The sequence below is a fragment of the Condylura cristata genome, unplaced genomic scaffold (assembly GCF_000260355.1).
Source record: "Condylura cristata isolate star-nosed mole 26May11 unplaced genomic scaffold, ConCri1.0 scaffold00030, whole genome shotgun sequence".
NCBI classification, from domain to species: Eukaryota; Metazoa; Chordata; class Mammalia; order Eulipotyphla; family Talpidae; genus Condylura; species Condylura cristata.
In genome coordinates this window covers 3,068,661-3,090,373 of record NW_004567131.1, presented here as the reverse complement: position 1 = coordinate 3,090,373, position 21,713 = coordinate 3,068,661, and the positions used below count along the sequence as shown (strand labels likewise).

The 21,713-nt window shown below is 40.1% G+C and overlaps 1 protein-coding gene across 1 annotated transcript in view; it reads left to right on the top strand.

Moving 5' to 3' along the window:
• The window catches only part of GNPAT (glyceronephosphate O-acyltransferase), a 36,856-nt gene that overhangs the window by 13,898 nt on the left and 1,245 nt on the right, over positions 1 to 21,713 (top strand). Inside the window, exons 3-15 of the mRNA XM_004691136.2 lie at positions 5,481 to 5,657; positions 7,797 to 7,926; positions 10,688 to 10,815; positions 11,112 to 11,187; positions 11,444 to 11,595; positions 11,715 to 11,845; positions 13,315 to 13,538; positions 16,690 to 16,932; positions 18,189 to 18,268; positions 19,063 to 19,203; positions 20,550 to 20,649; positions 20,734 to 20,827; positions 21,351 to 21,412. Coding sequence (XP_004691193.2) covers positions 5,481 to 5,657; positions 7,797 to 7,926; positions 10,688 to 10,815; positions 11,112 to 11,187; positions 11,444 to 11,595; positions 11,715 to 11,845; positions 13,315 to 13,538; positions 16,690 to 16,932; positions 18,189 to 18,268; positions 19,063 to 19,203; positions 20,550 to 20,649; positions 20,734 to 20,827; positions 21,351 to 21,412 — 1,738 coding nt within the window. The remainder of the gene's footprint in view (positions 1 to 5,480; positions 5,658 to 7,796; positions 7,927 to 10,687; positions 10,816 to 11,111; positions 11,188 to 11,443; positions 11,596 to 11,714; positions 11,846 to 13,314; positions 13,539 to 16,689; positions 16,933 to 18,188; positions 18,269 to 19,062; positions 19,204 to 20,549; positions 20,650 to 20,733; positions 20,828 to 21,350; positions 21,413 to 21,713) is intronic.

Sequence of the window (21,713 nt, the reverse complement as noted above, 5' to 3'; positions counted from 1 at the left end):
TCTGCCACGCCATGTGGTCACCTCCAGGGCAGGCGGGAATCGAACTCAAGCGGAAGTGGCTTTAGATTCTCAGTGCAGTGCTTTAACCTGCTGTGCCACCAGGGAGGGTCCAAATTAATGAATTTTTAAAAATATTTTGCTCACAGAGATTCTGATTTAATTGGTCTGGAATCATACCCAGGCATCTCCAGATTTTTTCATCTTTTCCTAAAGTTCCCATGTAATTCTAATGTATAGTCAGGTTAAGCTTGCTGACTAAGACACTGTTTCCCAAACTTGACTGTACAGCTGAGAAAAATCATGTAATTGAGGTAGATTGGAGGGGTGATAAATTCACAGTTGTGTAGTGCAGTTGAGTTCTCTGTGTTACCCACTGAGGTCTATTTCCCACATGAACTCTCTCCCACTCTCCAAAACAGTGGTTTCAATAGCTGCATTCAATAGCCGCATTCTCCTTGAACCTTACTTCCTCCTTCTACTCTCAACAGATAACGTTTTTCCTCCTCCCCAAAGAGGATTTAAACCATCACATGAGCATTCTTTTATCTTCCTGTAATTAAGCTACTAATTTACTAGCATCTAATGCCCATCATTTTCTTCTCATCTAGTAAAGTGGAAGAGCGATCCCCTTCTCCTGTTTGAGCTTCAACCCTACCGTATGCCTTTGCTCTGAATTCTACCTCTTCCTGCCTACTCAGGATTTTGCTCTGTTGTCTATTCTCTTGTTGTCTTCAGTATCGTCCTCTTTATTTACTCTTTAGCATCCACATTTAACATGCTTTCTTCTCTTGTCAGCTGCCATTCTGCCCACCTGTGCCTATGCAGGGGTTTCTCCTTCCACAAAGCAGCATAGGCAGCTCTCCTCCCAGGGTTGCCCACCTGTGACTATCCAGGCCTCCTTTTAAGAAACCTGTCCCTTTCAGGGGCAATGCTTTCTGCCTGCTTGTGTTTGTGCAAGTGTTCTTTATTCTTCTCTCCCTTTTAATAGTAAACCTGCCGTTTTGGATATAAAAAAACAACCTGTTTTATTCTCTTCTGCTTAAATAGACTTCCTTTTGACTACCTGCCTCTATTACCCATCTCTTTCCCACTTCGACTACCCTTTGAAGAAGTTCACTGTCTTGTTTTGCTTGTTGACAGCGTTTCTCACCTTTCATTGACTACTTAGCTCACTGGAATCTGGCTTCTAACCTTCTGTAATAGTTCTTCCCAAGACTGTGAATGACACCCTTCGCTATAGATGAAATCAGCCTTGTCCAAACCCTCAGTCATTTTTGGCATATCCTCTTTCTTGCCATGGCACACAGCCCCCCCTTGCCCTCCGTATCTTTTTGATCACTTCTCAGTCATCTTTATGGGCTTCTTTTCTTGCACGTCTCCTTAAATGCTACCGTTCTTCAAAATTTGTTCTGGTCCTTTCTTACTGTATCATTCACTTACTGTCTTATTGTCAGCATTTTAAGTACATTCCTTTTAAATGTCTTCTTATTATAATATTAGGATGTAATTGTTTTATACGTATGCATTATTTTATCTATATGCATACATATAGATATAGTAAGCAAATAATAATAGAAATTATACAGATCAGTAGTACCCATTGTTTCAGGCCAGCTCTCTCGAGTTTCATGTTTATTTTTATATGCCTACTGGAATATCCACTTGAAAATTCTAGAAGCATCTCAAATTCAAGATGTCTAAATCAAGCCCTTTGAGTCTCCCATCTCTACTTCTGTACCATATACTCATTCTCCTTCCAGTATTGGCCCCTCCATATGCTAGTTGCTCAAACAAAAAATCTGGATACCATCTTCAACTTCTTGCTTTGCCCTCATAGTCACTGAGGACTGCGGATTTGCCTTCCTAAATCCCTCTTGTCTATTTCTATCTCTGCCCCTTCTCTAACTCAGGCTGCTGTTCTCTCACCCAACGCCATAACAGCCACCAAAAGGGGGTTCTGCCGAGGGAAGATGTGATTAGTTTTACACTTCAAAGACTGCTCACATTTGTAATGTAGACATTAGACCGAAGAAGGGGTCAAGACTGCAGACAAGGGGTTATCAGATTTATTGCTTAACTTTTAAGTCTTATCTTGGGCTTCCAGGAAGAGGGATCTAGAAGGACAGGCATATCTGTTGGGCAACTAAGATGCCCAGATGCACAAGATAAGATGTCAGTCCAATCTGCTTCATTCCACTCTTGGAATGGTTTGCTTCCTTTGGGATAAATCTGCCTGTTTGTTCACTTGTGTTCTTTATTCCTCCACTTCCTTCAAAGCCCCAAGGAAAGTATTGTCTTTCCTATCTTTGGCCTTCTCCACTGGCTCAAGTTAGTCTGTTTCCATGTGGAGGAAAATCTTATTAATGCTCCATTTCTCTCCCCTTCCAACCTAACTCCTTAGAAATGACATTATCATGTCTCAGTTTTAGCATGTTGCTAAAACTCATTCATAAAGTTTCCTGAGGTTGTTCAAGGGGCTCCTTCAGTCTTTGGTTTATCCTTTACTGTGTCCGTTGTTGTGCTCTTCTCCTTCAGGATCTCTCTTACTGTACATTTATGACATTACATGTTACAGTTCACCTTATTTATCTTCCTTGTAAATCAGTTTTTTAAGTTTTTCCATCTGCTAACAAAGTGTTTTCTCATTGTTGAATCTTTAGCATTCTTATTCTCTCTACAATTTTTCTATCCATTGTAGCCATTCTTATCATTTCAATTTCCATGTTTCCCCTAATGATGCCTGGTCAGTATCTTCAGTGGGATTCAGGCTTTTAGCTCCAACTGTCCTGTTCCCTGCTAGATGTCTAATTTATATGTGCCACAAATACCTTGAAATCAGATATGTCTGCTATTCTTACCCCCTGCATGGTACACTCCTTCTATCTCTGGTCTGGATTCCCTATTTCAAAGGATATCTCCATTATCCATTCTGCTGCCCAACACAAAAGCAGCCATTGTTCTGCCCTTTCTCTTCTCTTCAGCATCTGTTACTACTGTTATTTGGGCTTTTCCATTCCTGGCCTGAATTATTTGGAACATTTTCCAATTGTATTTCCTTTTCTATACCTGTTTCCTGGAACCAATCCTTTCTCCAAATGCTCCATTTTCCTGTTGTCTCGTCCTGCCCTTCAGTTCTGTCTTCCTATCCAACTTTATTAGGGTTATTGGAATAATTATTTCACCCTCATCTTTAATTCTCTGAGTCCCAGTCTACCCAGCAAAAAGAGCAGCCCATGCTCTGTGCCAGTGCACCTTTTCTGTTCATGCCACCAGGTCTCTGACTGCCTTGGAAGTGGGCAGAGCTGCATAGATCCCGCCTTTCCCCAGCCCCTCTTCTAGCACTGCTGTGCTCCCCTGCAGCTGCTCCCCTGCAGCTCTGCCAAACCTTCATTCAGGCTGCCTGAAGCACCTATTACACCCTAGCTCTCTTGTCTGTAGGGCAATCTGTATTTTCCTTTGGGATAATGAAAATTTTTAGAAAGTATCTTCCTCAGATTCCTACCCCTATTCTTCAAATGTGTATATATCAGTGACCATCTCCATGTGTGCTTTGTCTTCTAGAATCAGAGAGAGACAAAGCATCTTTCTCTGCTCAAGGTTAAGCACACGTCCTGTAGTGATATCACCTTCTCAGCCTCTGTGAGACCTTCTGGTGGGCACTCTCTCCCTTTTCTGAGTCTTCAGACTTTTCAGTTGACGTCTTCCCTTTAGTATATAGATTTACACACATTGAACGTGCATTTAAAAATAGTTAAGGCCCTCCCTGGTGGCGCAGCGGGTTAAAGCACAGCACTGAGAATCTAAAGCCGTTTCCGCATGAGTTCGATTCCCGCCTGCCCCGGAGGTGACCACATGGCGTGGCAGACCTCTCCTGACCCGCCCGCTGCTCCCCTCAGCAGTGTACTTCGTCGATCTGCCTGTTCTGCTCCCCACTCTGTCTCTGGTGAATCCTCTCACCCTCCGCATCTCTGGCCTGTACCCCAGTTCTGTATGAATAAATAAATAAATCTTTTAAAAAAAAATAGTTAAAAGTTTGTATTTGATAATAATTTTTTTTAAATGAGATGCTTAAAAAAATAAGTCCAAGGCTTTACCCACTTTGGAAGGCATTTTTTTCTTTAACTGTTATTCTCCCTGTTCTCCGCATGCAGACATTTTAGTTATTCATTCATGGTCACTGTTTTTACTTCCCCACCTCCTGTTTATTAAGTCCAAGTCCATTTATATCCCTTTTCTTCTGGCCATATCACTAAAGCTTTCTTGCTATATGACTGAGTAAAAATAATGGAAAACTGATTAAGCGAAATCAGTTTATCCTAGTCGGTCACTCTTGGGCCAGTTGAATGGAGCCCTTCAATTAGTACCTTCAGTGGAGGTACTAAATGCTGAATTGTTTATAAAGTAACTGAATTGTTGCTTTAAGATGGCTGGATTTGTATTATTTTACTTCAGCTTGACAGTCATAGCACAGAGTCAACATTGTGTTCTCTTTACAAAAAGATGTGGTGTGACAGTTACACAGACAGTTCCATTGTGAGATCAGTGATTTCATTAGTTTCCTCTGACAGCTTGGGGATTTTTTTTACCAGTGGCCCATGTAATCTCATATAGTCTCAATAGTTATTTCAACATAATCTTGTATATTATCTTGTAATAGCATTCAGTAAGTAGATGAAGTAGTGCTGCATCAGTCTCCTAAGAGAAGCTGGGATACTAGATTGTTGATGTGATGCCTGCCTGACCTTGTTCAGCATCTGGCGATGGTCCACTGGTGCATGTGAAAATGCATGCATCCGAGGGAAAACCCTTGGAAACCAGGACTGAGAGCTAAGAACATGGATGGAGGTCATGCAGGCGCCGCCCAGCATTTCAGTAAAGTTAATCAAAGAGCCAATTAAGAAAGAAGTCTGGATGTGTGTATGTGGGGTGTGTGTGTGTGTGTATGTGTCCAGAACTGTTTAGAGGAGGAGATCCTGGGAAAAAGTAAAATGTATACAGAGCTTAATTTAAAAGATTGGCTTTTGCTGAAACTTGGGAACAAAGGGCATAAAAGGGGGTGCTTAAAAATAAAGTTTCACTGCATGCTGGACATAGCAGTCCCCAATGTCTGACTTCCTTCACTGCCGCATCCCAGGTCTCAGACTCACTGGAAGTCCACACTAGATCATGAGCAACAACTTATTATAGAATTTGGGGAAAGATTATTAATGAATCAAAAAGAAAGGTGAAATGCTTTCTTAGCCTAAAATACTAACCTGGCCAATTCTCTTTGAATTTCTAGTCTTTAAATTTGTCTAAGTTAGATCATTTATCTGCTTTGTTATATTGGAAAATAAATTATGTCCATTTAAAATAAGAAAACACACCATTTTGGGGTTGTATAGTTTTGGTCTATCTGGATCTGGACACACTGGCTTAAGTAAAAACAATTCTAGCTTCTTTATTTCAGAAAACTTTTCCTGCTTTCCCTTTCCTTTTAGCTTTCCAAGGAATCCCTCCAAACCGTTGACATTCTCCGAGAGGAGGTTTGTGAGATCTTGGATGAAATGAGCCACAAGCTACGTGTAGGAGTCATTCGGGTTTTTGCCTTTGCCCTGAGCAAAATATTTAAGCAGATTTTCTCGAAAGTGTGTGTCAATGAAGAAGGTATTCAGAAAGTAAGTATTGTTAAAAAACAATCCTCTTCAACCCTTCACAATTAGTCAGTTCAAAGACATCGCATTGTGCAGGAAACAAGTATGCCTATGTCAACTAGGCAGCCAGGCCGGGCTGCCGGGCAAAAGAGGCTCTTGCCTCTTTCCCTTCAACCTACAGTCTTTAGACTAACTTACTTTCATCAGGTAAGATTTACATACTAACCTAATGCAGGTGTTCACAAAGTTATTGAAGTAAAAAAGAATTTTTGTATGTGCCACCTAGGTCTCCCTACAGCTCTCTGTTCCTTTCCTCAGTGCTCTGGTGTGTTTCTTCTATGAGCAAGGACATTCTTTTGTGGTGTAATTATCAAAATAGACAAAAAACATTGATAGAATACTAATAATGCAGACCTTATTCATATTTCACCAGTTGTCCCAGTTTCATCTTGTATAATAAAAGAAAATTCTACATCATATATTTAGCTTCTATTATCTCTTTAGATTCTCTTACTCTAAAACAATTCCCTGGTCTTTGTGATGTCATTTTTGAAGAGAACAGACCAGTCATTTTGTGTTGCCCTTGATTTAGGCTTCAGTATCGTTTCTCAAGAGTAGATTCTGGTAGCAGTGCCTCAGGAGCACAGCCCTCCTCAGGCCTTCAGATCAAGGCACCTGTTGCCTGTTTCTCCCATTTCTGGTCACATTCACTTTCATCAGCTGGTTAAGGTGGTGTTGGCCAGCTTTCCACTGCAGTGTGACTGGTTTCCCTTTGTAATTAATAGTGATCTGTGGAGAGGTACTTTAAGAGTGTTAAGGTGACCATTTTGCAAGAGGATTGTTTCCTTCACTTTTCTTTTTTAAGATTTATTTATTTATGCATACAAGAACTGGGGTACAGTCCAGAGCTGCAGGAGATGAGAGATTCAACCAAGACAGAGCAGGGAGGGAGCAGAACTGAAATGTACTGAGATGTACTGAAATATACTGCTGAGGGGAGCAGTGAGAGTGTCAGGAGAGGTCAGCCATACCATGGGTATGGGTCAGCTCCCTGGCTGGGGATTGAATTCATGCCATAGTGGCTGCAGATAGCTTCACAGTGCTGCACTTTAGCCTGTTGTGCCACCAGGGAGGGCCCCCTTCCACTCTTTTTTTTTATCCCCTGATGATTTTTACATGAATCAGAATTTTATTTTAATATTTCCCAAATGATGATATTTCTAATTCCATCACTGTTATTTTTCGATGGCTTGTTGTTTTGTTTTTGTTGTTTGTTTTTCTGGTAAGAAAGAACTCTCCCTGTGAATATTGTTTTTGATATTCTTTTTCTCTTCCTAGGAAGTTCTTACCTTTTTTTGGCCTTCTACCTCATTCCTTTTAATGTTTTGTTTTTATCCAGTCAGTTACTTTTTTTCAAGTACTTCTCCTTTTTCTTCCTGTGATGGTTTCCTCTCTGGATTTCTATCAAAGAATGTTTAGTACAGTGTTTAGGGCCAAGGAGTGTCAAATGGCCATGGCTTTCCTGATATAAATCGCTTTACCTTCATTAGGTATATTTAGCTTTCAGGAAAATGGAGATAATACATTGGCCTCCCAGTATTTTTGAAGTTGATAGCCTGAGGAATAGATCTGGAAGTTCGGATGCATCCCTCCAGACTCCACGGCACCCATTCTGCCTGGCAGTGAGTCCAGTGTATAAATAGAAATATACCACACCTCTCACTTGTCCTAACAATGCAGATATTTTTTTTAACTCTTTGACAGGAACTTTACTCTAAATTCAGAGTGACTTCAGTTCCATGTCTAGCTCCATTTATTAGATGCTTGACCATATCATAAAGGAGGAAGTTAAGGCTTAGGCCTCACTTATAAATATGTGATATTGAACAATGAAAGTTAAATGTTTAATATGGTGTGCTCAGTTAATCTATTATCAATCATGACCGTTATTATTATGATCCATAAAAATTACATTTTCTAAATATTCTTGCTTTATGTAAGATTATTTAGGTAGTTTTCTGAAATAACTTTTGTAAACATAATAAGAAAAGCAGAAAAACATTTTTAGTATTCTCTGCGCACATTCTTCCATCTTCTGATATGAGCTATAATTTTAATAAAATGAAAACTAAGGTTATTCAAATTGTAATGTTTATTTTAAAGCTACAACGAGCCATCCAGGAGCATCCAGTTGTTCTGCTGCCTAGTCATCGAAGTTACATTGACTTTCTGATGTTGTCTTTTCTTTTATACAATTATGATTTACCTGTACCAGTCATAGCAGCAGGAATGGGTATGTATTGGTTTGCTTTTTTAATTATATAAAAATAAAATGTTCCTTGGTTTTAAGTGACTTAATACTGAGGCATTTAAAGATAATATGATGAAAACAACCTCCCTTTTCTTCCGTCCTATCCCAGTGTTTGGGCTATGTACTATGCTGTGCTTCGTTATGCCCAAAGTGCCATAAACAAGCATCTGTGCACTTAGAGGTTGGTGTTTAAGTTTGAAAAATAAGATAATGCTACCTATATGTACCATCTGCCTTTGTGTCTTCTGTTTACTGATATGTCAGTGGCTTTCTCTATAGTTCAATATAGATCTTTTTTTTTACATTTTTTAATTGTGATAAAATATAAAATTTATGATCTTAGCCATTTTTAAGTGTATAATGCAATGAAATTACGTCCATTCACATTGTTGTACCACCATCACTATATCCATCCACAGAAGTCTTCATCTTACAAAAATGAAATTCTGTCCCAATTAAATACTAACTCCCCATTCTACCTTACCCAGAGCCCTGGCAACCACTGTTCTACCTCTGTGGCTTCTACTACTCCAGATAATCTCATTTTAGTAGAATAATACAATATTTTCCCTTTCTTGAATACCTTATTTCACTCAGCATAATAGCCTCAGGATTCGCTCATGTTGGATGTTGTCGCATGTATCAGAAGTTTCTTCCTCCTAAAGATTGGATAATATTCCATTGTGTATACATATGTATGTATGCAATCACACATTGCTGAATGAGAGATGAATTCTGAGAAATGTATGTTCGTCAGTTTCCATGTTGTACAAACCACAGAGTACAATTATACAAACCTCGATGGCATAGTCTCTTGGCACACTGAGCTGTGTGGTGTGCTTGTCAAGACTACCACTGAATCTGCAGTTCTCACTGACTGAAATAATGTGAAGTGATATATGACTATCCATGTTTTGTGTATCCATCACCTGTCAATGGACGCTTGGGCTGCTTCCCCTTTTTGGCTGTTGTGAATAGTGCTGCTATGAATATAGGTATACAGATACCTGTTCAAGTCTTGTTTCAGTTCTTTCTAACATACACCCAAGAAGTAGAATTACCGTATGAGGTACTTTTGTGTTTGAGGGGCACCATATTGTTTGCCATAGGGACTGCACTCTTTTACATGCGACAGTGCACAAGGGTTCAGGTTTCTCCACATTCTCACCAATACTTGTTGTTCACTGTTTGCTTGTATAATAATTATTCTAATGGGTGTAAAATGGTATCATCATTATTTTGATTTACATTTCCCTCTTGATCAGTGATGTTGAGCATCTTTTTTTTTTTTTTTTTAAAGATTTATTTATTTATACAGAACTGGGGTACAAGCCAGAGATGCGGTGGGTGAGAGGATTCACCAGAGACAGAGTGGGGAGCAGAACAGGCAGATCAATGAAGTACACTGCTGAGGGGAGCAGCAGGCGGGTCAGGAGAGGTCTGCTGCGCCGTGTGGATTTCCTTTGGGGCAGGCGGGGATCGAACTCATGCGGAAATGGCTTAAGCTTCTTAGTGCAGTGCTTTAACCTGCTGCGCCACCAGGGAGGGCCCTGAGCATCTTTTTATATACTTGTTGGCTATAACTATCACTTCTTCAGAGAAATAGCTGTTCAAATCCTCTTGAGTTTTATAATTTTAGGACTTTCATTTTGAGTTAATCTTCCTGTATGGTATATACTAAGTATTCAACTTCATGTTTAGCATTTTTTAAATAAAGATTTTATTTATTTATACACACAAGAACTGAGGTATAGACCAGAGGTGTTGGGGATTCAGAGGGTTCACTAGAGCAGATCAGGCAGAATGACTGAAATACACTGCTGAGGGAAGTAGTAGGCAGCACAGGAGAGGTCTGCCACACCATGTGGGTCACTTCCCTGGCCAGGAATTGACCTCAGTACTGCAGTGGCTGCAGATAGCTTCATAGTGCTGTGCTTCAACCCAGTGTGACAGCAGGGAGGCGTCATGTCTAGCATTTTTAATAACTATAATATTCAGCAGTGTAGAAACATATCATAATTTAGTGGTCTTTCTGTTGTTAACAATTTCACAATGCATTTTTGTATCAGTGCTTTTATTTCTGTTGGATTGCTAAAGCAAATAAATTATCTCCCTTTCAAGGTAGGTAGGAAAGCTGGGATTCAGGCATATACCTTTGTTAATAAATGCAGTCAACAGTAAAAACTGCTAGGGACTTAAGCACTTTAACAGCATTTTATCTTTCTCAATATGTGAGCAAGTTACATAAAAAATGAAGTTATTTTAAAATATGATAGAGTTCCTTTATTCTGAATTTGCTTTATTTAATCTGTACCACTGAAATAAGGTTGACATTTTTCACTGATGACTAATAAAAGAAAGGGCAGCGTTGATTTGACCTGATTTTTCAGAGCATGAAGAATGCATGTTGCTTTGTTGTTCTTGTCTGCAATAGTACTAGATAAAGAAATAGTTTGACAGTGTTCATCTTGTCACAAGGCCTTCAGTCGCCCTGTCTCCAGCTGGTTTGGTTGTAATCACAAAAGTACTGAGGGTCAGATCGAGGACTTGCAAGATAACCTCTCAGGGAGCACCTGCCCACAGAGCCCCATCTTTTCTTATTTATGTCTCTTCTTGTGATAAATCTCAGAAAAATGTTTCACATTGTAGTAGGAGTATTTTATGTGAAATCTTTCAGTTTAGAATTTATGGAAATTTCTTTATATATGAAAATAAACATTAGTTCCTTTCTTTATTTTTTTAGACTTCCTAGGAATGAAAATGGTCGGGGAGCTGCTGCGGATGTCTGGCGCCTTTTTCATGCGGCGTACCTTTGGTGGCAACAGACTCTACTGGGCTGTGTTTTCTGAATATGTAAAAACTATGTTACGGGTAAATACACATGGGAACCAGGTTCTTTCAAGCTGTGTTTCCTTATCACTGAAGTTTGCTATCAGGACTTATTTAAACTCTTACCTTCTGATGGACCACTTAGCTCTCTTCCCCTCAAGGAAATATGCCTCACCTCAGCGGCCTGTTTACTCTGACTCTCTTGTTTTAGTTTCACTGTGAGGAGTGTTCAGAGGGCTAGGGAGGGAAGTTGGGAAGAGGAAGCAAAAGAAGCACTTATACTTTGAGAGTAGGCAATGGGCTTTGTATTTTGTTTTGTTTGTGTTTTCTCTTTGAAGAATGGTTATGCTCCTGTTGAATTTTTCCTCGAAGGGACAAGAAGCCGCTCATCCAAGACATTGACTCCTAAATTAGGTAGGTCTCTTACAGATGGAAGGAAATGTACAAGCTCAAAGGCTTCAGATAATGGTGTCATGTGTTGAACAGAACTTGAAATTGTTATTTTGCAGGGTATTCTCCCCTTTATAAGTGTAACGGTTTCTTTAACTGCTTGTATTTATGAACTTAGTATATATAATATACACTTTTAGTATTTTCCTGTTCATGTACTCTCCCTTGCTTGCTTTACTCATCAATATGTATGAAAAACCATTTCTCTCTACATTTACAGGTCTTCTGAATGTTGTGATGGAACCATTTTTTAAAAGAGAAGTCTTCGATACCTACCTTGTTCCAATTAGCATCAGTTATGACAAGATATTGGAAGAAACTCTTTATGCATATGAGCTCCTAGGGGTTCCTAAGCCAAAAGAATCTACAACTGTATGTAAACAACAGCCAAACACAATTTTATTGGAATTTAGAGAAAAATGCTAGTTTGCGTATCAGCTGATTTCTGAATTTACTTTTTGTTTTTCCTTCCCCTATTGTGATACTGTTAGGGATTGTTGAAAGCCAGGAGGATTCTCTCTGAAAATTTTGGAAGCGTCCATGTATACTTTGGAGACCCTGTGTCACTTCGATCTCTGGCAGCTGGGAGGATGAGTCGAAGCCCATATAACCTGGTACCCAGGTACAAAGCTTGTGTTTTCATAACTGACTCTGAAACAGGGTGAAAAGGTGAAAGTTTAATTTGTGATTCTTGATTTGACCTATTCTAGAACTAAAACTTGTCTGAGTTCACATACCAGGGAAACAGAGAGCTTCAGTTAAAGAACTACATTTGCCAAAGATAAAAATGCAATAAGCTGCAGGATATATATGTTAAATGTGTAAAGTCAGACAGTGTTTCTTCTCATCAGGGGAACCAGTGCCCCACAAATTTGCAAGTGGGAAGAAGTATATAATTACTACAAATGCCTATATGGGAATTGTTGAGAAGTAGTAGGCCAGCCAAAGTGGGAACTAAGTATTGTTTTTGATTGTAGGAAGGATTGCATACTACTAATGGCAATGAGTCTTTATAGCTAATGTACTTTTAGGATGGCAGTACAGATAATCACCTGGGTTTAAATGTAGAGAAATATATCTCTTAATTTAGAGAGACAGAAACCACCGTCCCAGCAGGCCTCACATAACTGCAGCTTCATTCACTAGTGTGTCAGTGGCATCAGCAGCCCGGGCACAGTGAACAGCCTTGCTAGCAGCTTCACTGACTGTCAGAAGCAGGTGGTGGCTCTTTGCTGCCACTGACCTTTCTCTGTGAATCTCAAATGGGGTCAGCCAGTTGTTTTTTAATACAAGGCACCCTTACTGATTGATTTCCACATTAAACTGCCTTAATTAGGTGGCTGCTTTTAGGTTATATACATATCCCTGCTCCAGCTAGCTCTGAATACTAATAGGTTGCTGATGTCAGTGGTGCGGGAAGGACCATGAAGTCGTTGCCAAATGGCCTGCAGCTAGTTTAGCAGTCAGACAAAGTAGACAGACAGTCCGAGACAGACATGAACAATTATAGACATGTTCAGAGTATTCCTGAGTACCTAGAAGAGAATAGTTCAAGAAGTAATAGTTTTCCTGTTTACAATACAGAAAAAGTTTTGTTTTTTTTTAAGGTTGGTTGATTGATTTATAGAAGAACTGGGGTACTGGCCAGAGGTGCAAGGGGGTAAGAGGATTCACGAGACAGTGGGGAACAGAACAGGCAGATCCACTGAAATAAACTGCTAAAGGGAGCAGCTGGCAAGACAGGAGAGGTCTATTGTGCCAGATGTGAGTTACCTCCCTGGCCAGGGATTGAACTTAGGCTGCAGCAGTGAGAGTGGTGATAATGATGAGACTTAAGCCCTAGGCCACCAGGGAGCCCAAGAAGTTTTTTTCATGTAGCCAGAAATAATAGGATACTGTTCCCTTAAAAATTTTTGTCCTTCTCAAGAATATACACTAGAGGCAAATGGACAGATTATGCTGTAGTAAAGCAAATGTGACCAGCAGTGACAAAAAGTACTAGAAGCTTCCTAAAGGGTCTGTCTTCCATCCCCCTCTCCATTCACTTTGCTGAGGTAGGACTGTAATTTATTGCCCCACTCTTTCTTTTAGATATATTCCTCAGAAACAGTCAGAAGACATGCATGCCTTTGTCACTGAAGTGGCCTACAAAATGCAGCTATTACAGATTCAAAACCTGGTTCTGAGTCCATGGGCCCTAACAATTGCTGTTCTGCTTCAGAATCGACCTTTTATGGATTTTGATACTCTGGTGGAAAAGACTTTATGGCTGAAAGGCTTAACCAAGGCCTTTGGGGGGCTTCTGACTTGGCCCGGTATGTATGTGGAATGTTTGGTATGAAAATGCATGTTTCTTTTTTAACTCTTCGTTTTAAAAAGTTCTAACCTAGACATGAATAACCTATTTAGGACTTTGAACAACATGTTGCTCAGAGACAGAAAAGAAACCTACCAACCCTTGAAAGCTGACGGTAGATGTGAGGCATGCAGGAGGGGAGGAGGTAGGGCAGGCTGGCGACAGGAGCGGGGCAAGCACGGTAGCCATGATGAAGGCCTGTGACGGGAGAGCTGCGGTCACCACACCTGAGGGGAGAAATCCTCCGCGGTCAAATAATTAGCAAAGATGAAGACAATGGTACGCCATTTAAAAAATGATTTAATAATAAATTTATTTTATTTTATTTTTTTTTTTTAAAGATTTATTTATTTGTGCATACAGAACTGGGGTACAGGCCAGAGGCTCAGGGGCGGTGAGAGGCTTCACCAGAGACAGAATGGGGAGCAGAACAGGCAGATCAACGAAGTACACTGCTGAGGGGAGCAGCGGGCGGGTCAGGAGAGGTCTGCCACGCCATGTGGTCTCCTCCGGGGCAGGCGGGAATCGAACTCATGCGGAAGCGGCTTTAGATTCTCAGTGCTGTGCTTTAACCCGCTGCGCCACCAGGGAGGGCCATAAATTTATTTTAATAATAAATTAAAATTAAAGTAAATTAAAAAAATAAAAGCTGATATTAGATTTTTTACAAAGGAAACCTGATAGGCCCTTGTCACTATAGGACATAGGACATAGAATGTTGGTTACTTGAACATAATTATTTACATATTATGTAAGTCCCTTTTGTAAGTTTACAACATAATGTAAGTCCCTGTGATTTTCATTATCTTGAGAACTAGAACATGAGGTCCTTGCCTGGTAGAAAATAATGAATCTTTTTGTACTCCATGATATGCTCTTCCCGTACATGCTCATCTCTTTTTAAACCACATTGCTTTCAATCCAGTTGCCTCACTAGATTATAAACATTGAAGGACTGGTCTCATAGAACTTTATCTAATTCTCTCAAAAAATAACTTTGTAAAAACCTCATTGGAATTATGAATAATGTTCTGGGAGTTTGAAGTGTATATGATAATAGCCTAAGATATTTTTAATTTCTTTAAAGTTGTAGAGACTATAGTTGGAAATGCAGTCCTTTTTAGAACAGATCAGTATTTATAATCAAGTACATACTGCTAGCTCATTAAACCTGTATTGACTAACTACTTGGCACTGGGTAATACAAGGGATACAGAGATGAAAATGATAAAACCCCTATTTTAGAGATTTTTCCTGGCTTATAAGTGTAGAGGCAGGTAGGTAATGTGGAAACAAGCAAAGAGGGTTCAGTGAAGTACAGACAAAGAACTATGGACAAAATGCTAGGGGCTTTCTGAGAATATTGTGTGGGAAGGGCCCCACACTGAATGGAGATTACATGGAAGTAATTAGATTTTGATGAAAAAACAGTTCTTTGGGAAGACGAATGGGAGAGGAGCAGTGCTAACTGAAGGCCTAGAAACGGCGTGACAACACTGACGTGACCGCCAAGGAGAGTGGTGCGAGCCAGCTGACACAGGGGCAGTGCACAGGGCCAGGCCCTGCAGGCCTGCTGCCAGGACCTGGGGTGGACTCGGTAAGGCCTGGGGAAGCATCAGGTCATTAAGCAGGGATATAAAACTGACCGGCTTTAGGAAAAAAACCACTGTATCAGTTTGAAGATGGACTGTAGTGGGGAGAGGTGAGATCAGGACACAGCTGAAAAGCTGCTCTGCTTAGGTGAGAGATGACGAAGCCTGAACCAAGGTGGAGGCGGGTTGGGGTGAAGCTAAGATATGTTTAGGGGAATTCCTAACAGAGCTGGCTGTCAGTTGAGTGTTGTCACTTGTTGAAGTTGGCTTCAGTAGTTTGTTGGTGTAAGTAGGAAGCAAGTCATGAGAGGAATAAGCTCATCGCTGTTTGACCCAGCAACACAGGAGCACTGGCACCTGTCTTTTTGGTGTTTCACTTGTTCAAGATGGGTCAAAATGTGGCCATTCCATAGCTGAGTATCTGTGCAGACACTAAAATGCCTCCAGTTACGAAGTGAGAGCTGGTTGGTATCTTCAGTCACAATAATAATGTACAGCAATTGAATGTAGTTCCTAATTTAGAACATGTTGTATATTCAGTTCTTTTTTCCTCAGAATGTCCCACATTCCTAAAAGTTCCACATTTAGAATGTTTATGATGTACAATATATGTTATAATTATAAAATGTGTATTATACTTATAGTATCATTATGTTTGGCAAGCTGGAACGAGGGCAGCTAGTTCAGCATAAATAGGATGGAGTCTGCAGAGGGAAAACCTCACCGCTTACTAACGCCTGCCCCCACGCCACACTGGCGCTCGCTCCCAGCTTAGTAGTGTGCCTCCTCACAGTGCTAGCCAGCTCATTTCTTGGGAACAGTAAAGTGTTTTCCCTTGCTAAATGTACTGTTTGATTATCACCGTCCCTTGGCTGCCACCAGATCAATGTAAAGTCAGGTGATGAGTTACCAGAAACTATGTGGATCCACTTTGATGTGGGAAGACCAGAGCATCTCCTTTGCATCCTTCTGTGCTCAGTGAAGCCTAAAGCAGGCTTGAGAGTGCCTCTTTGAGTTCCCTTTGGTAACTGCCCTGTAAAGATGCCAAGTGTTATTCTTGCTTTCTTGAAAAGCGTGTAAGCAAGGAGTGTGTGTGGGTGTGTGTGTGAAGCATGTCTTAAAATACTGTTAATTGTGTGCCTTTTCTTAGTATTGTTAAATTCACATATAGATGGTTTTAATTTATAAGTTGCTATTTCAAAACTTTGCATCTTCTAAGTTACTAGGAAAGTGTTGGTTTTCACAGTGGGATGGGATGTGTATTTCAGAATGACTGACAAATGTGTGCTAGATAAGAAAGAAAATGACACATCTAGAGAATTTTGATTTATGAAATAGTACTTTTAAAATATACTTCACCTAAGGTGTCATTACCTCAATTGGTAGACCCTGATATCAGTACCTGACACTTAAAAATATAAATGTCAGATCATCAGCACTGATACAAACTAAACCTAAGATGCCAGCTGTGACCCCTCTAGCTTCCCTTTTGCCTGAATGAATTATCTTTGTGTGTAGAAAATGAGCCTGCGGAAGAAGTTATCCATTCTAGCCTTCTTCTGCATTCCAACGTCGCCAGCCTTGTCAAAGACCGAGTGGTTCTGAACATGAACTCTGGAGACTCAGAAGTGGTCGATGGACTTATTTTCCAGCACATCACTCTCCTCATGTGCTCGGCTTACAGGAACCAGTTACTCAACGTTTTTGTCCGTCCGTCCTTAGTAGCTTTGGCATTGCAGATGACACCTGGCTGTAGGAAAGGTAACTTTGGGAGTGTGGTCTTGAATTTTGGAAGAGTGCCATGCAGGGAGCAACATCGAAAGCTTTATGATGTTAAGCTGTGTGTGCCCACTTGATACCGTAACAAGGAATAGGCCCTGTACACCCCTGTACCTGTTAGTGTTCCCCCTAAGTGCGTGACTACCTCAGAGAATTTAGCAGTGAAAGTCACCTAAGAAATCCTTTAGTCTAACCTATTCCTTTTATAAATAAGGAAAATTAGGCTTAGAACATTGTGTAATTGCATAGGGAAGGATCTGGAAGTAGAACACAGGTCTGTCGATCTTGTTCTGATGTAAAAGCCCCCTCCTCTGATAGAAGTATGTATCACTGAATAATCCAGTAGCATAGGAATACCTTTTTAGACACATAGTACATTCTAGTTGGAATAAGGAAGAACAGTTTTGTTCACAGAAATTGTAGACAAGGCCTGGGCATTTCTACCCAGGCTACTGGGTTAAACTTATTGGAGGGTGGGCCCTACCCCCAGAGGTTCTGACGTGGTGTGGAGTTTGGGCCAGGCATCAGTGTTTTTGTATTTTTCAAAGGTCTTTAGGTAATTCTAAGGAAAAGTTATTGTTGAGGGGTGCTGCGCTCAGCCACCCACCTTTAGCCCTAGAAGGAGGCTCAGAGGGCCTGTGTTTAGATTTGCATTTTATGGGGCCCAGTTAAGGATACAAACTGATCTTGGTCCTTGTTCCCTCTGCTTTTTCTTACTTTTGGATTTCAGCTAAGGGGCATAGCTGGTCTTGCAGGGGTTGTTGTATCATATACTTATGTACTTTTCTAATGAGAAAGCTCATGGCATATGTCAGAAGGATGAAGAAACCTTTGTAGTTGATGAGTAAGCTAGATCTACATGACTGGAAAACAAGTCAGTATTTTCTTTTAGTATGTGCTGGTGTATGCTAGTACTAAAGATTGAGTAAAAACATCAGGAAATGTAAATCTAGAAGGGGGTGGGCAATCTATTTTTTTCCTTCTTGACTAGGGAAAGAGAAATAGCCTGCCTTCTAAGCCGGTGTCATTCCAAACTAACAGATTAAGAGAGGTGTGATTGTAGTTTAGAATCGACCATTAAAACTATACTAGAGTATAGCTTCTTGTAGGGGCTTAATTCTTGGCCCTGGCATTCAAATAATACACCTTTGGCCTTCTGCATTTTGAAATAGCATGACTTCTTGGTAGTCCCTGAAAGCTTAAAATGTTATAATTTTATGTAATCAATTTTTTTACAGAGGATGTCTATAGTTGCTTTTGCTTTCTACGCAATGTTTTCTCAGATGAGTTCATCTTCCTTCCAGGAAACGTGCTAAAGGTAAATCCATAGTGCCAAAGAACACATGTGTTTGCAGTGAGAATTCTACAAGTGGGTTCATCAATGCGTTTTCCCTTTCTTCAAGGTTACGTGGGGCAGAAATCAAAAGAAAATGGGCGCATGGTTCAGCAAATTCTAGTTCTGTTGTTGGTCACGTGCCATCAGTAATTTAGGAATTACTTGGAGAGAGGAGTGTCATTCTTTGAAACATTAGTACAATCACTATAAATAAACCAACTCTATTTTGGTAAAGACTTACTATCACATCTTTTTCTGGTAGCAACTTGTTGGATGGAGTTGGGGACCTTTTTTGAGATTAGAGAGCAGTAATCTTATCTGATGGTGTAGACAGCTGATGAAGGAATTGGTTCTCAGAGCTGTAGTGATGGTTGTAGGGCTGGGGGTGGTGCCAGTTTAGAGAGTGGTTTTGGTCTGTATGCTATGCTTAGGAGCACAGATTGTATTCAGTACAGAATGAGGGTGGCTTTTGGGCTTTAGCATAATTCTAAGTATTTTTGAGACTTGCTCTATGCTTTTCCTGTTTACACTTAAGGGGTATGATTATATAAAACGAAAGAAAAGCCATGATAAATTTGCTGTGTTTGTTGTTGTTTAAGTGTTAGAACAAATGCCTTTCTGGCTTCTGTCTAACAAGCAGAGCCACCTGGGAAAGGCTGTGGAATTAGCTGTGTTCTCTTGTTCTGAGGGCACATAACTGCATGTAGACTGCCTATTGAGACCAGCAACATTCCTGTTCACTTAAGTACCTTCTGTCTTCTCCCCTCTTCTTCCAGGACTTTGAAGAAGGCTGTTACCTACTTTGTAAAACTGAGACTATACAGGTGATGGCGAGGGACATTCTAGTTACAGAGAAAGGAAAGAGTGTGTTAGACTTTGCAGTAGGACTATTTAGGCCTTTTGTGGAATGTTATCAGGTATGTTAAATGTTTCCTAAGTTCTCCCATATCAAATATCCTCCCATATCAAATATCACTTATGACTTATCCACCTCTGCCTCTTTCTGGCCTGAGGGGCAAGTATTTTCCCCAGGTAGATGGTAGAATTAGACAAATAATGATTAACAGGATGAATGATTTCACTGCTCAGGTGAGACCTTACTCCCTGCATAAGACAGGGACGGTCCATTACAGACCCAAGAAGGTAACAGCTAAACGAGACCAAGAGTACCATGTTCTACGACCACAGTTATACCCATACAGTCTTGCTGTATACTGGACTGTATCATACCTCTCTTGTCCAAAGCAGAGAGGTATTTGATATGGAGCAAGGCATTTGATGCGTAGTAGACATTGAATGGTAAATTATATTACTGAATGCTTATGTTGGAAAGGAAAGAAAACTTTCATGTGCAAGTTAGCTGAAAGAATTGTCAGATCTCTAAGGAGTGGTGAAAGAAGGGATCCTCAACATGCCCAGCAGGACGTGGGGATTCAGAGAGCACAGGGAGTGTGAGAGACCCACATGTATGGGAGAGGAGCAGACTCTTAGCTCTGCCTGGTGAGAGTGCTGTGGTGGGTGAAGTGCCCTGGCAGCCCTCTGGCACGGAATCTAGCACTTAGTAGGCATGTGCTAAGCATAGCTTCTGCCTTTCTGTGGTAGAAATATCAGGCAACTTAGGGCCTACCCATGTTATTAGGTGTTTTCAGAGAAAAACACCTGACTCCTCTTTTCTTAAGATATGTTATAAGTCTGATAATTTATTTAATTTGCAGCCCATTAAAGTGGGAAATTATATTTTAATAAGTGTCAGTATTACTTACAATGCTTTTTTTTCTTTTTAAGATTTATTCATTTATGCATACAAGAACCGGGGTACAAGCCAGAGATGTGGGGGGTGAGAGGATTCACCAGAGATAGAGTGAGAAGCAGAGCAGGCAGATCTACTGAAGTGCACTGCTGAGGGGAGCAGCGGGTGAGACAGGAGAGGTCTGCTGTGCCATGTGGGTCACCTCCCTGGCCGGGGATCGAATTTGTGCTACAGTGGCTGCAGATAGCTTCGTAATGCTATGCTTTAACCCATTGTGCCACCAGGGAGGGCCTGAAACACTTTTTTTTTTTTCCTAATTCTAAACAGTGATATAAGCTCCAGAGAGACCTAAAAATTCTGTAGCTTTTCTATGCTCAAACCTTGTAAGGTCTTTATTTTGCTCTAATGTGAATTACCTTTCTCTTAAGGGAGGCACTGTCAAATATTTATTGTTCTGTTGTATTTTGCTGTTCTTTTATCTTCTTTTCCTCTCATCCTTCCTCTTAAAATCAGATAATTTGCAAATACCTCTTGAAAGAAGAAGAAAACTACTTCACTGAGAAACAGTACTTAGCTGGAGTTAGAAAATTCACAGGTCTGCTTCTCGATCAAGGTTAGTCACACTTCTGAGGGGGGCGGTATGCTGTACTTTAGAGCCAAAGGCAGTTCACTCACTCTTCCTCCCACTCTATTCTAGGTGCCTCACAGTGTTATGATGTGTTATCTTCCGATGTACAGAAAAATGCATTAGCAGCTTTTGTGAGGCTAGGTGTGCTGGAAAAGAGGAAGGTGTAAGTACTGAACAGGACTCAGTTGGCTGCTAAAGGGATCGTGGCAATTGGTAGCAGCTGAACATAAAATCCAATGAGATGTAAAAATGTACGATCTGATAAATACTATGTGGGTTTCATGTGTCCACTCCTGATTATTTATGTCAACATGAGTTACCATGCAAATGTTATGTAGCTCTGAATAAAAGTGATTGAAGCAAAAATGATGTATAAGAAAACGTTTTTGGAGGATATAGTGTAGTGTGTGCTTACATATACACACATAGATATATGTACACAACAGAAATAAATATCCATATGTATGTATAGATAAATACTTATCTTCTAAGTGAATGGCTTTAAGAGCAATAAAGCTTTTGTTGCTTACAGAGTGAAGTCAGGGAGTAGGACAGAAGAAAGGCACCAATCAACTGTTCAAACTATTTAAGACTATTTAATAATAGTCTTGTTTTATAAATAATGAAAGTTGTCCTTTATCCCCTGTAGTTTGGGCATTAAGAAAACTTGTTACTTTTTTTTCTAGAAATAATGACTATGTGTTTAATGTAAATGAACCTGCCATGACAAGATTAGAAGAAATGCTTGGTAAGTATACTTTAAGAAAATGATTGTATTGTATACAGTGAAACAAAAGAAAATACACTGTGACGCCAAATACTTTATCAAAATGAGTAACAATAAAGTTTTAACATAAGCAGAGAAATACTTATATGTAGAATTTTCTCCAGGAAACTAAGCAGAAAGCACAAAAACTATTAATATAGAGAATATAAGCTTAAAAGAGGCAACCTTGTACAGCAAAAAGTTATACTCCTGACATGATTAATCAGTGTCCAAACTCTAGACCTTCCACATTGAATTTTGGCAGACATTGAAAAAATAGCTC